At 46.2% G+C, this 14,292-nt stretch overlaps 1 protein-coding gene across 1 annotated transcript in view; it reads left to right on the top strand.

Annotated features, from left to right (window-relative positions):
- tjap1 (tight junction associated protein 1 (peripheral)) overlaps positions 1-12,970 on the top strand; it is a 13,190-nt gene extending 220 nt beyond the window's left edge. Inside the window, exons 2-7 of the mRNA XM_030748603.1 lie at positions 677-743; positions 2,278-2,307; positions 4,095-4,202; positions 4,749-4,832; positions 7,229-7,909; positions 7,990-12,970. Of these exons, the coding sequence (XP_030604463.1) occupies positions 677-743; positions 2,278-2,307; positions 4,095-4,202; positions 4,749-4,832; positions 7,229-7,909; positions 7,990-8,634 (1,615 nt within the window). The 3' untranslated portion in view covers positions 8,635-12,970. The remainder of the gene's footprint in view (positions 1-676; positions 744-2,277; positions 2,308-4,094; positions 4,203-4,748; positions 4,833-7,228; positions 7,910-7,989) is intronic.
- The last annotated feature ends 1,322 nt before the right edge of the window (positions 12,971-14,292 follow it).

Genomic DNA, 14,292 nt, shown 5'->3' with positions numbered 1-14,292 from the left:
TTCTCTCTCTCTCTCTGTCTCTTCTCCCTCTATTCTGTCTCTCTCTCTCTATCTCTTGTATCTCGCTTCTATCTCTCTTATTCTCCTCTCTCTATCTCTCTCTTCTCTCTGTCTTGTCTTCTCTGTCTCTCTCTCTCTCTCTCTGTCTCTGTGTCTCTCTCTGTCTCTCTCTCTCTATCTCTCTGTCTCTCTCTCTGTCTCTCTCTCGTCTGTCTCTCTCTCTCTATCTGTCTCTCTCTTCTCTCTGTCTCTCCCTCTCTCGTCTCTCTCTCTCTCTCTCTCTCTCTCTCGGTCTATGTGTCTCTCTCTGTCTCTCTCTCTTCTCTCGTCTCTGTGTCTCTCTCGTCTCTCTCTCTCTCTCTCTGTCTCTCTCGTCTCTCTCTCTCTCGGTCTCTCTCTCTGTCTGTCTCTCTCTCTCTCTCTGTCTCTCTCTCTCTCTCTGTGTCTCTCTCTCCCTCTCTCTCTCTCTCTCTCTCTTCTCTCTCTGTCTCTGTGTCTCTCTCTGTTCTCTCTCTCTGTCTCTGTGTCTCTCTCTCTCTCTCTCTCTCCTCTCTCTCCTCTGTCTCTGTGTCTCTCTCTCTCTCTCTCTCTCTCTGTCTCTCTCTGTCTCTCTCTCTCTCTCTGTCTCTGTGTCTCTCTCTGTCTCTCTCTCTCTCTCTCTGTCTCTCTCTCGCAGACTCCAGAACAGCTACACAGCTTCTCAGAGAGCCAATCAGGATCTGGAGGAGAAGCTTCACGCTCTGGTAAACCTACACCTCCTACTCACCTGACCTTTGAACTCGGGATACTCAGGAGCGCTGCGGTGACAGTTAATCAGGATGTATAACTGACAAATGGAGAGGATAGAATTATTAATCATCTCTGAGGGGAACTCCTGATTGGTCCAGACTTGTAGTGCGTGAGTGTAGAGTTCATTGATCACTCTCATCCAATAACTGATCGATGTATAAATGAAAACACACTGAGGCCGAGTATTGATCACCTCCGACAAAGCTTTGACTGGCAGGCTGAGTGGAGGTCAAAGGTCACAGGTGAGAAAGTTTAGTTTAAAAAAAAAAAAAAGACATCAATAAAATACAAAATGTGGCTTTGTTACCATGGTTACCGTCTTGAATGGGTTTGGTTTATCAGACATCATCTCTGTGAGAGCAGAACTGAGCATGTGCAGTACACCGGGGGTGATGGGTGATGCAGAGGTGCTCAGGTGTGTCGTATGCATAAGATTAATTATGTCACTGAGCAGGTGCGATGATGATGATGAAGGTCTTCCTTCAGAAACTGATAAATGAAACTGTGGATGCATTCATCTGTGAAGATACCCCCCCCCCCAGACTCCACTTGAGAATAGACCAATGAGTTTTTATGTTTTCACAGGTGATTTAAACCACAAGCTAAGGTTAGCCGCCTACCTGCAGGTAATTATTTAGTGTTCACAGGTGAGTTAGTGTTAGTTTAACATTCATTTCTGGACCATCAGGTAAACATCAGCAGGACTTTGAGTCATGGAGGGACCGTCTGATTTTCAGGATTAGCTGATGCTAGTATGCCTGCTAACGCAGATGCTGCCTATTTAATTCATCCAAACTCAGGACTTCATTGGCTCACGTTACGAGCTAACCGTCACCACATTAATGTAGCAATGCTAACCCACAGCTAGCTGGCTAACTGTACCTTTCTTGCTAACATTGTTGCTAGCTGATTGGGAAGGCTAGCTGTCAGATTTCCTCCGCAGTGAACGTGACACATTGTCAGTATTTATTTCAGCACCTCAGTAAATAATTTAATGGCACAGAGTGAAATCTATAATGTTTGAGCCTGGGAGGTTAGCCAGCTATCATCGGTCTTTGACACAGGTAGGTCCATAACGTCAGCGCTGCTGTCATTAAACTGCTGCCGAGGTGGGCAGCAGGTGTGCACGCTGCTCTTCCACGTTTATAACATGTATAACATACAGAGCACACAGCAGAGCAGCACGACAGGCTGGACTGACGACGACTCGACGTTAGCTCGAACACAGCGAGCTAGCTGCCGTTCAGTGAATAGCCACAGGGGGTGCTAAGAGCAAGCTGAGCTTCTTTAAATGAATGTTTGTGTGGGAGCTGAGCGGCAATGGGCGAGGCAGAGATGTTTCTGATGGCTGATGTCCCGTCAAACTTCCTGTCTGCCTGTTTTTGTCTGATTATCGTTCATCTTTCTTTCTCTTCTCTCCTTTTTCTCACGCTGCTCTCTGGTGGATTGACTCATCTTCATCACCTCCATCTTCATCGCCCTCATCAGGCTGCCGTCAGTCAGACATGGGTTCATGCAGTTGCGTTTCATTCATGTTCTTCCTCCTCCTCTTTATCACCTTCTGTCCATTCTTCCTCTCCCATCACCTCCTCATCTCTCCATCCTCTGACTCACACTCCTCCTCCTCCTTCTTCTGTTTCTGTCTGGAAGCGTTTGAGCACCAAGTCCTCTTGTTTAGCCATTAAGCTGATTTTTGTGGTAGAAACCTGAGCAGCTTTTAGAGATGTCAGCTGATTCTCAGGCTGATGTTTCCCTCCATCTTCGGCTCATCAGTCTTCATCTGTCTCCTCCTATCCTCCAAGTATCTCCTCATTAGCATTAATGGAAGTTCTCTGTAACTTGAGCTGGATCAGAGGTGGTGGGTTATTTGTGGGTGTAGAGGGGCTGCTTACTGAAGCCTCGGCTGTGAGTACTGATCTTTTTGGACTTGGTGTGCAAACTCGGCCGATAATAATCGCAGGTTCAGTTTCTAGTTTTTCTGAGAAGGTGAACAAAACGCTGAGCGCTCGTCTGACGGATCAGGACTTTGACTCATTTATGACTCGTGAACGAAGGCTGAAGGTTTGAGAAAAATGTGTCTGTTTACACTTATGAGGATCTGCTGTTTCCAGTAATCGATGAAGATTTTCCAACATTTCTCCAGGAACATTTTCTCAAAATGCTCTTTTTCTGTTTTGGAAAAATCTGAACATTTGATTTTAAATACTGATTTTTCTATTTTAAAAAATGCAACTATTGTGACCTGCTTCTGTTTTTCTATTTTTAGAACAAATTCCAACTTTTATAATGAAAAGGAAAAAAAAAATCAGATTTTTCCTGGACGTGGATTGATATTATTCAGATTTTCTGGAGTGATGTCAGCTTTTACTTTGAAATATGAAGACTAAATGTTCTGTTCCTGGATCATTTGAGCTGGACTTTGATTCGTTAACATGACTTTAATGAATAAAGATTTTTTTTTTTCTTTTTTTTTTTTTTAAATGAAAATGCGATTTTTTTGAATAAACCTTCAGACTTCAGCTCGTTAAAGAAATTTGACTTTTCTGGAGCAGTTTAGCATCTTTAATTACAATCTGCTTTAGTCTGAATATTTTCCTCATATGTGTAATGTTTGCTTTTTTTCTGAGCTGACGTAAACAGCACACCTGTAGGCATCTGTTTTCCCCACCTGCAGTGGGCGGCTCCACGGCGGCAGCCAGGATGTGTTGAATTCACGTTTAATCGTTCAAACATTTTGGCTCAGTTCATCCTGCAGTTGTGCGCTCTGTGTGCTGCACGCGTGCAGAACGTGTTCTGTGTCGCTAACTGTGGTCGGAGGTCCTGATCTGATGATGAAACTAACGCTAACGTTTAAGATGTGCTTGTAAAGTCAAACCCGATTATTGAGCATATTTCAGCTTCCGTGCTTTGATCAAGATCTTATCGGATCTTATTGATCACACCACCGCTTCCCATAATGCATCTGTGAAGAGCTGCTGGCTTAATGCGGCATTCAAATGATCTGGGAAAACCGTAGCTTCAGAAGTGTTTGACCTTCATGCTGCTGAGTGAAGTCTGATTCCATCAGTTTAATGATCAGCAGTTGTGACCTGAGGAGAAACTGAGCTGCACAGAAAACTACAAACATGGCGCCCTCATGGCTTCAGACTGGTTTGATTACCGTGCGATTCAGAGTTTGTTCCCACATGATCTGAATGTAGTTTTTCACTGAAGGCCCACCCGCTGTGGCCTCAGGCTCCTGATTGGCTGCTTTGGCTGCGACTGATGGTCAATGCACTAACGTGTTATCTTTGCCCCGCCTACAGCTACGGAAGGTGGAGAGGGACAAGAAGACGATGGACCAGGAGATCGTGGAGCTCACCAACAAACTGCTGGAAGCTAAAAACACCATCGACCGGCTGGAGGAGCTCAACGTGAGAACAAACCGTCGCTCAGCTTTTCAGTGTAGAAATGTTCAGGTCAAGGTTTCAGGTCCATTTTTACGACGAGGTGACGGGAAGTAAAAACAACAGCATCTGCAAACCAGGCTTTTATTTTCATCACACTTACTGTGATTTATTCATGTTGTTTTCCTGGTATATTTATGGCATAATGACTGAGGTCTTTATAGTTTTGAGAACCTCTTTTACCTCCAGTGGCGGCTCTAGAAATATTTTTCTGCAGGTGCTAAGGGGGGGCTAAGCATATTACTGAGGGTGCTATGAAGGATCATTTGTTCCTTCAGTTCTCAACACAAGCTATTTTCTTGGGGGTGCTATGACTTTCACAGGGGGAGCTATAGCGCCCCCCCCCCGGCGCCGCCACTGTTTACCTCTCAGTTAACGCCCGACCCACTGCCGGGCACCACAGCTGTTTTTGGAGGAACTTTTGGCGGGATGTGTCACCTCATGTGTTTCCTGAGGTTTTTCTGGTTTGCTCTGAGCGCGCTCTGACCGATGCTGTGAAATCTCTGTCTGCAGGAGCGTTACAGGCAGGATTGTAATTTGGCCGTTCAGCTGCTCAAGTGCAACAAGTCGCACTTCAGGAACCACAAATTTGCTGATGTAAGTAAATCTGGCTTTATTGCTCTGGGTCATTCAGGGTCTGAAAACTGAAGCCTTCAACCTGTGTTCTCTCTAATGTCCAGCAGGGGGCATCTCTTTTGAAGTCTGATTGGGTAGAAGTCTGAGCGTCCTGCTCAGCTGATCTCTGGGCAGTTTGTTATGGAGAGAAAATTGACTCAAAATATCTACGTCTGTAAGGCTGGAATTGTATTTTTTTGTCATTTGTAAATAACATTTTGTGCGTAACTTCAGATAGTTGTAAATGTGTGTTCAAATACAAATATTAAGAAATTACGAATATAAAATAAAAGTATGCACACAATTCTGATAATTACGAATTCAAAAAGGTTCCTACGCATACAAACCGTTAAATACAAGTACACAAATCACCTGATACACATGGACAAAATGACAGTTATGCACAACTCAGGTTACGAGTGCACAAAGTTTTTTGAGACACATTTCACGCTTCCGGAGAGCCCAGATTTGTGCATACATGGTGCGTTTAAATGCTGGTGGAAAGCTGGGTCATCTGAGTTTTGTGAGTCTAGTGTTTGATTTCCGCTGAACTTATTTCACTCTATACTTGTGCCGAAGTGGCAAAGATGATTTTCTGTGGAAAACCCATTTCATAACATACCTCAGCACCCCTTAGTTATAACACATACACTAGTGTTGTAGTACTCGAGATCGGTCTTGGTCTCGAGACCGCTTTTTGATGGTCTCGGTCTTGTCATGGACTCGGACATTGCGGACTCAGGATTTTATTTCAAGACCAGTCAAGAGTTGTGCATTACTGTCATTTTATTCGTGTGTGTGTGTGTGTGTGTGAGCTTCGTGTACTTGTATTTAACGGTTTGTATGCGTAGGAACCGTTTTGAATTTGTAATTATCAGATTTGTGTGTGTACTTATATTTTGTATTTGTATTTTCTTAATATTTGTATTTATATTTGAACACACATTTACAAGTATCTGAAGTTACACACAAAATATTTACAAATGAGAAAAAAATACAATTCCAGCATTACAGACGTAGATATTTTGAGTCAATTTTCTCTACATAGTTTGTGGTCTCAGTCGCTGCTTTCAGGTCTGACTGGATAAAACAGGTTTTCCTCATGTTAGTTGCAGCAGGAAGCAGGGATGCATTTAGGGCGGGGTTACCTGTAATTGTCAGGTCAATGGAGCTCAGCAGTGACCGCCCACTTTTTTTTTTTTTTTTTCTTTTTTTTAGGGCTCCAGTTCCTCATTAATTTCATTTGCTGATGTTTCAGAAAATCTTCATAAAGAGTTTTAATCATAAAAGTTTGAAGATTGAGTATGAACTACCAATCCCAGAATGCACCGCAGATCCCAGACTGCACAGTGAACTCCGGTTGCTGTTCTCGCAGTTTCTGAAGTTTCACGCTCAATAAGCAATCTTTAAACGGCAATTGTGTCCTCCACCGATCTGTGGTGCACAGAGTCGTTCTATTCTACGGTGTCATGAATAAAACGTGTTTTCGTTCAAACGAGGCCGCTTCGTATCGCAGTCGTCATGCTGTATATGGTCACAGCATCCTCACGGAGAACATCCAGAGCCTCTGCTGAGCTCTGTCCCGGGGTTAAAGGTCATATCTGCTCGGTGTACCTCAGTCTCCACCGGATATGGTCATTTCGGTGCTGCACTTCAGAGCAGCAGCTCCCAGGTGACATCAGCAAAAGGTCGGCGTGGCTGCAAATGGACGAGTTTCCACTCGTCAGCAGGAAGCGGGGCGCATGAATCTCCAGTACGACCCGTTAATGGAGGAAACTGGCACACACGCTAATGGCATTAAAGCGAGAGTGTGTGATCGATCTGCTGCTTGCATCAGATCCATTAGTTTATACAGACTGATCAGCATCACGTGCGCACGTGCACGCACACACACATACACACATTCCTGGAAACACTCATGGTGTGTGTGTGTGTGTGTGTGTGTGTGTGTGTGTGTGTGTGTGCATTCATGTCTGTGCTTGTCAGGACCGCAGACTATAAAGAAGGACGAGGCCATCATGATATTAGTTTTTTTTTTTTTTTTTTTTTTGGAGCAGGGAGTGACCATATTTGGATTAGAGCATGGAGCACTATGTTATCGGCTAATGCTAATGAGCACGGTTATCAGACTGTAGATATTAAAAATGCTCCAAAAGACTCCAGCAGCACAGGTCCAGTTCGTGGTAGCCCCTGCTGGACACCAAAGGAACTGCAGGTTTGGTGCTTCTTGTTTCTGTTGGTTATGAAATATTTTAGTTTGTAAACATCAGTGTGGAAGCTCAAAGAGGCAACAGTAAAACTGCACACGGAGCAACAAATGAGTGAAACGTTAAAACGTGTGTGTGTGTGTGTGTGTGTGTGTGTGTGTGTTGGTGCAGCTGCCCTTGGAGCTTCAGGATATGCTGAACAAACACATGAAGAGCAGCCTTCCAGAGCGAGGGCCCGCCCCCGGCTCTCAGGATCCAGACACGCTCAGTTTGACGCCTGCCGACGTCGTGCCGACCTCGGTCATCGCCCGCGTCCTGGAGAAACCCGAGCCGCTGGTCCTGAACTCCGCCCAGTCCAGCAGCTGTGGCCGGCCAGTTGCTGAGGATGTTTTTGTGCATGTGGACATGACGGGCCCCGGAGGGGCTGAGGGGCGTGGCCGGGAGAATGGTGCCGGTCAGGAGGTGTCACAGCAGAACGGCTCGTGTCGCAGTCAGAACAGCCTGGACGAAGAGGCGGGTGGAGTTCCGTCCTTTGAGAAGTTGAACCCGTATCCGGCACCACCTCCTCCCCACCCCCTCTACCCTGGTCGCAAGGTCATCGAATTCTCATCAGACGACAAAGTAAAGATCCCGAAAAACTCGCCGCTGCCCAACTGCACCTACGCCACGAGGCAGGCCATCTCTCTGAGCCTCGTGCAGAATGATGATGAGCGGTTGGCACCTGGCAGCCCGGCCCCTTCCTCTTCCTCTGGTGGGGGTGGTGGAGCCCAACATCGCACGCCACCATCACAGAGAGATGTCACCAGTGAGCCACTGTCCAGCCAGTCCAGCCCCTTCAGCAGTCCGCCACAGGTAACTGAAGCTCCTCCCACCACACCAATCAGATTATTGAACAGAGGTGATAATGATAATGTTAAACTCCTTCCCCTCAGGCGCCCAGTGTCTTGGCGAGCTCCGGCAGTTCCGAAGAGGACTTGCTCGCCAACTGGCAGCGAATGTTCGTAGAGAAGATGGCGCCATCCAGCGATGGCTCACTGGTCCACCGTACTTCCTTCAGCAGCCAGACGGCTCAGGAGCTGCAGAGGAGGAGGCAGGCGGTGGGGGGCGGGGCCTCCTCCTCCTCCGACCGTCACAGGGCAGCATACTCGGATGGGGAGGAGGGCTCATCAGCGCGGAGCTGGACGCCAAGCCGCGGCTCGAGCCTCGACACTGACACAGATACAGAGCCGCGGACTGGCAGGCGGGGCTGCTACGGCGGCAGGGATGGCTCGGAGGAGGAGGGGGAGCGGCTGCTTATGAACCTGGATGATGACGGCGGCAGTGGGGACACGGCAGTCACCGTGGTAACCAGCCCCGCACGCACCCACAGGAAGCTGGAAGAGGAGGGTGAGAGTTCAGGGGAGGAGAGGGACATCTTCCCCCACGACCTGCCCGTCATCTCACCCCGCCTCATGGACTTTGACCCCACTACAGCGCCGCATCGGCCCCAGAAGAGCCCGAAGAGGATGGGCGTGCACCACCTTCACCGCAAAGACAGCCTGACCCGTGCCCAGGAGCAAGGCACGCTCCTGGACTGACACTTGCTCTCCGCGCACTGTGCCCCACTGACCTGACACTGAGGTCAGAGGTCACGCCCATCCAGGATATAGCCATACTTTACCGTATGCTGCCGAGCTCGCCGCCCGACCCCGCACCCGTGCGTTAGACACAAATCGCTGCGTGTCCACATACTTTTGGTGTCATAATGTATCCAGACTGAATGATTATGTAGCAGAGGGAAAACATGGCCAGAAGTATGTGGACAGTTCAATCAGCCTGCTCAGCAGAAACCTGTGTGTGTGTACGTGTGTGCGTGTGTTCGATCAGTCAGTTCTCATGTTGCTCAGCTGATGATCAGAAAGTCATTAGATAAGAATAAAATGAAATGTAAGCAAAATTATTTTATGGCCTAAATTTTTACAGATTTTGCTTTTGTGTAATTTTCACGTAAAAGACAAACGAAGAATGTCCATAAATATGTGGACAGCCTTTATGTCAAACTGAGTCGATAAGGTGTCCGCATACTTGGGTCATGGGTCACGTGGGCCATGCAGGACACTCGATTGTGTCTGCATGTGTGAGCAAAAGTATGTGGACACATGGGTTTATTAAAATCTGCACGATCAACACTGGAGCCCACAGGCAGGTAGGTGTGTGTGTGTGTGTGTGGGGGGGGGGGGGCAGAAAAAATAGAAAGTAAATAAAACTTCATGGATGTTTTTGCCTTGTTTCCTAAACAGGAACTTTTATTTTGAAGACACACACACACACACACACACTCCGTGCCTCACTCGCCCTCTCTTTTTCTTGCTCTCTCTCTATGGTTGCAAGTGCAACACCGGGCCCACTGAAAGTCAGACTTCTATTTTGATGTCATTGATTTCCTGTTGTTTAGTCAGCTGATTGATTTGATTTGTTGTGGAGCTGCCTCCCCCACTTCCCCCAAACACTCCAACTGTACCTGTGGAGGGGAGGGAGCAGAGGCAGAGCTTTCCATGGCTCACACCTGGATTGTAACCTTTGTTTTTGGGGATTTTTTTTGTTGTTGTTGTCACATTTTTTTTTTTTTTTTTTTTTTTTTTTGTGAAATGTTGAGTATTGATCTGTTATTAGTCTTATTGTTTGCAATTTGTTGAATTGTTGTTTTTCTGATTAGTTTGCGTTTTTAGCTTGTGCTCTACGGAAGCCTGTTGGTGCCAGAAATGATCAATGAGCTTGATTTAAATGATTGAAAACAAGAAGTTTAAAAAGATCAGCCTGAATCCTACAAAATAATGGCCCCTAAAATGGAGGAAATCAGGGTTAAAATTAGAAATCAGTGAACCTGTTTGACTTCCTGCAGCACCTCCTGGTGGCCTGGAGGAGGTCCGAATCATTGTATGCATTTTTGGCACTTCTGAGCCTCTGTACACGACCCTCAGTCTGTTCTTCTTCTGATCGAATGTCAGCTCGTTGCCTCCTCACAGCTCTGATTGTCACTCTCATCGAGGACCGATGATGGCTCATTGATCGCTGATCTATAGACTGCACATTAAGCTCTTTTGGTCCCGCCTCTCTTAATAACGATCGATAATTAAAGTCATCGATCGAGCTGATTAACGCTCAAATATTCGAAGCTGGCTGCACAAACAGGAGCTGCTCAATGAGTTTTCAGCTGCTTTCATTGGAGCTTGGCAACATGATGTCACAGCGCTGAGCGCCGCAGCCACCGATGGTGGGAGTCACCGTGCAGCTGATCGCTCGTGTTTGTAGCAGCTGTTTCACAGCATTTTTAAGTTGTGGGAGGAAGGTCGAGTCGGTGGTTGCGGCTTCTGTTCACACGATCTTTTCGCAGTTTCCTGTTTGGAGGCAGAGTCCAGGAAGCGATCTGTCTGACATTACGAGAATCAGCTGGAAGATGTTCTGACCACATTTTCCAGCTTCCAGAGATCAACGACAGTCTGCAGCAGACGCCATAAATGGCAGCGCCTCCGCCGGTTTGTGAGATTTACACCTGTGTACGCCGTAGGTACGCCTCTGAAACCCTACGCTGTGACCTGCAGCACCACTGCAATTGGCCTGTTGACCACAGCCGTTTCTGCTTATGCGTTTCCAGTTACGACTTCTTCTGTCGTGTTTTTTGAATCAAGCTGCAGAGAGAAACTGGCGCGCCACCTGGGGTTCTCCATAGGTTATCGCATGATCGTTCATTCACTGAGGAAAAGGCGCGATGAGCGCGAGTGAAGCTGTTGGGTAAAGAACTTACAGAAGGAACTACGGAGTGAGTTACAAGTACTTCAGATGTTTACTTTAACGTACTCTGTTCTTTACTGTAGCAGTGTAACAAAAGCTGAAGTGGCGATCACCTGTGCGTACCTGTCCGGAAGCGTGTCCACATATCTGAGGCTCAGGCGTTTATAGCTGCCGCTGACCTGAAAGCTGGACTTCCAGATGCTTCAAGAAACTGTAGTTCTAACAGGAAGTGAGGCATCCGGGTCCGACCGTAGCCTTGCTCTGTGCACGCTGGATTTTCTTTCATCCTGTTTTTAATCAGAACTTTGGCAACGCGAGTGGCACGCCGAGGCTCTGTAAAGGATGCCATGTTGGTTTGTGGATCCGCCCCATGTTGCATTACACAGTGACATAGTTTTCCAAGCTCTGTGGGATGACAGAGTGCATGATGGGACATGGAGTCTAAGGTTAAATAAGAATGTAATGAAACAACAGCAGAAAAAATAAACTTTCCTCCTGAATGAAGCTGACGCTTTTGATCACGTCAGAGTTTAACACGTTCAGGTGTTCGGCATGCAGCGCTCCGGTAGGTTTTATTATTTCTAATATTATTTACTCATGTCTTTATTTTTCTGTTTTAGGAGCAGTGAGGTGTTTACAAGGACATTTCAGGTGTTTGTTCAGTTGAATTGCTCTATGACGGGTGGGTGGGGCTTTCTGCTGTGACTACAGGTGTAAATAAAACATAGGTGAGCAGAGCAGTCTGCTCCTTCAGTAGCTCAAAGCTCCAACCTGCTGAAACATTTAAAACCTCTTTTAATTTTTTTTCCCTCCTTCTGAGTCCTTCGTCCTGTAGACACGTCCTCCTCCTGTCCTCATCAGCAGCTGTTAAATTATTCACCTTTTTTCCGTCTCACTAATACTTCAGAGAGAGTGAGTGTGTGTGTGTGTCTGACTTTGAGAGGACTGAGGTCACTGTCTGTCCTTGTGGGGACACCCTGACTGTTTCAGATTCGGGGTCAGAATCCTGGAAATGTGTTTGACTGAGGGTCCTCACAAAAGCAGACAAACCAGCGTGTGTGTGTGTGTGTGTGTGTGTGTGTGTTTAATATTTGATACAAGTCCTCAAATGTTCAGGAAGTCTGAACGAAACAGAGGAGTGTGTGTGTGTGTGTGTGTGTGTGTGTGTGTGTGTGTGTGTGTGTGTGTGATGTACTGTGAGTATAAATAGATGGTACATGAGGACTCGTACATCTTTAATGAACGACGACATCATTCTGCTGATTTTAAACTTCGTATTAAAATGCTTCATGGTGTCAGTCACAAAAATAAAACCTGTTTATTATATCCTGCTTTTCAGAGTAAAAGTATTAAGGAGACAGGAATTTTCATGATTTTAACATGATTTTCTGCTGATCTGAGGTCAGAGTGGAGTGGTTTTTTTTTTTGCTTGTTTGTTTGGTTTGTTTGCTTTTCTGATCTGCTTCTTGTTTAAAGCGACTCAGTGTCCCAGCATGCATCAGTGAACACCCAGCAGTGGTCTGTTCTAGTTCTTTGATCCTGGTCTGGACTTCTGAAAGGTAGCGAGCAGCTTCTGTGGTCGCCTTCAGGTCTTTGTTTCTGGATCTCCATTAGCAGAGCGTGCTGATGTGTGTTTCCTGTTTCAGCGCGGCGTCAGATGTGCGTTTATGAATCAGATCCCATTGTTCCTTCTAGAAGCTTCAGTATTAGTTTGCTCACCTGTGCAGGTGGAGACAGGTGGGCTCGTGGCGTTCCTGTCGGCACTGAAAGACGAGCGTGAGTTTCTGCTGAATTTTTTTTTTGTTGTTTCCATGTGTTTGACTCCATCATGGCTGCCAGAGAGGGCGGGGCCTTTTTAAAGAAGACATGGACTCACCTGAGGATGAACGATAGGCAGAACAGTAATGAGCGGGGGAGCGTTTGATTGTAGCCCCACCCCTCTCGCTCTCCCCCTCACAGGTGCTGTTTCTGAGGTTGCCGACCTCTGACCTGGGCCACGGTGCTTTCGGGGCCGACAGAACCATTTCCTGTCCCCGTCACGCCTTTTGGACAGAGACAGACTGTTAAAACTCTACTGATGATTTTATTTTCTCAGTTTATAAACGATGTATATTTTAAAGCAAATAAAATATTTTAAATGAAGCTCCGCCTTCCTGTTATCATGTGACCCATTTACACACTAAAACACACAGTTTCTCTCACACACCCACGCAGCTTGTCCAAGGATACTTTGACACATGGACGGGAGGAGCTGGGAATCAATCTAGTGACCTTCTGACTGACAGACAACCCACTGTTCCTCCTGAGCCACAGTTGGAATAATACAGAAACAGAACTCTGAGTAATCAGACCTGCAGCGGTCAGACGATCGTGACTGTTGATGTAAAGTGAAGCAGACGTGAGTTTCTGCCCCCAGTTTTTCTTCACCTTGTTGTCGCTCATCCTGTCATAACTCACCTGAGTTACAGGTGAGTCTCAGTGATGGCAGCTGACAGCAGAATGAGCACCTGCGTGGGGACAGGTGTGTTGGTCCCTTAATAGTTGAAACATTCAGAATAAAAGCCGGTGTGTTCAGATTACTGTGCAGGTTTTAACAGCCATTGTATCGTCACACACAATCTAATGTGTTTATATGTGAAAAATACATAATTACGCATTAATACTGAAGTGTGTGACGATACAAAGGCTGTTAAAACCTGCACAGTAATCTGAACCTGAACACACCGGCTTCAGTAATAAACAGCACATGATAATTTGTGTGTCCTCACTGACCCGCTCACACTCACAGGAGGAACCTGTCGGCTTCATCATCACAGAACAAACATTTTACCACAGTAAGCGCTAACTGGGAGGTAGAAATGTTTATTAAAAATAAGATCTGGCTGAATTGTCCTGAGCTGACATGCACACCTGTGTGGGCTTAGACAGGTAAATGCATCATGAGCTGATGAGTAATGACCCGAAAAATTTGCTAATTAGCCTGTGATTTGTTTTTACTTCTGATAGAACCAAGTGATGTAACCAGTGTCAGCAGGGAGAAAGAGAAGAGCCGATGTATGGACACATTTGTCCTTTGACGTTGTGACAAACTAAACGATGTGTAAACCATGTGGGGCGACTATCTCGGGTAAAAACACGACAAATCTTAAACATCTGCAAACCAGTCACCCAGATCTCCATGCAAAGGTCAGCATTTTAATGTCATGGACTAGCTCTTAAATAGCGCTTTTCTACTCAGTACGAGCACTCAAAGCGCTATTACAACATGTTTACATTCACCCCCATTCATACAAGCACTTCCATGTTTGCTAAGCGCTTTTTTTTTTCAATTAACTATCATTCACACACATTCATACTCCGACAGGACGGAGTATGAATGTATCTTGCCCAAGGATACATTGGCATGTAGCCTGGGGTAGCCAGGAATCGAACTGCTGACCTTCTGATCAGTAGGTGACCTGCTC

The sequence above is a fragment of the Archocentrus centrarchus genome, chromosome 15 (assembly GCF_007364275.1).
Source record: "Archocentrus centrarchus isolate MPI-CPG fArcCen1 chromosome 15, fArcCen1, whole genome shotgun sequence".
Classification (NCBI taxonomy): Eukaryota; Metazoa; Chordata; class Actinopteri; order Cichliformes; family Cichlidae; genus Archocentrus; species Archocentrus centrarchus.
This window is presented reverse-complemented; position numbering and strand designations above follow the sequence as displayed.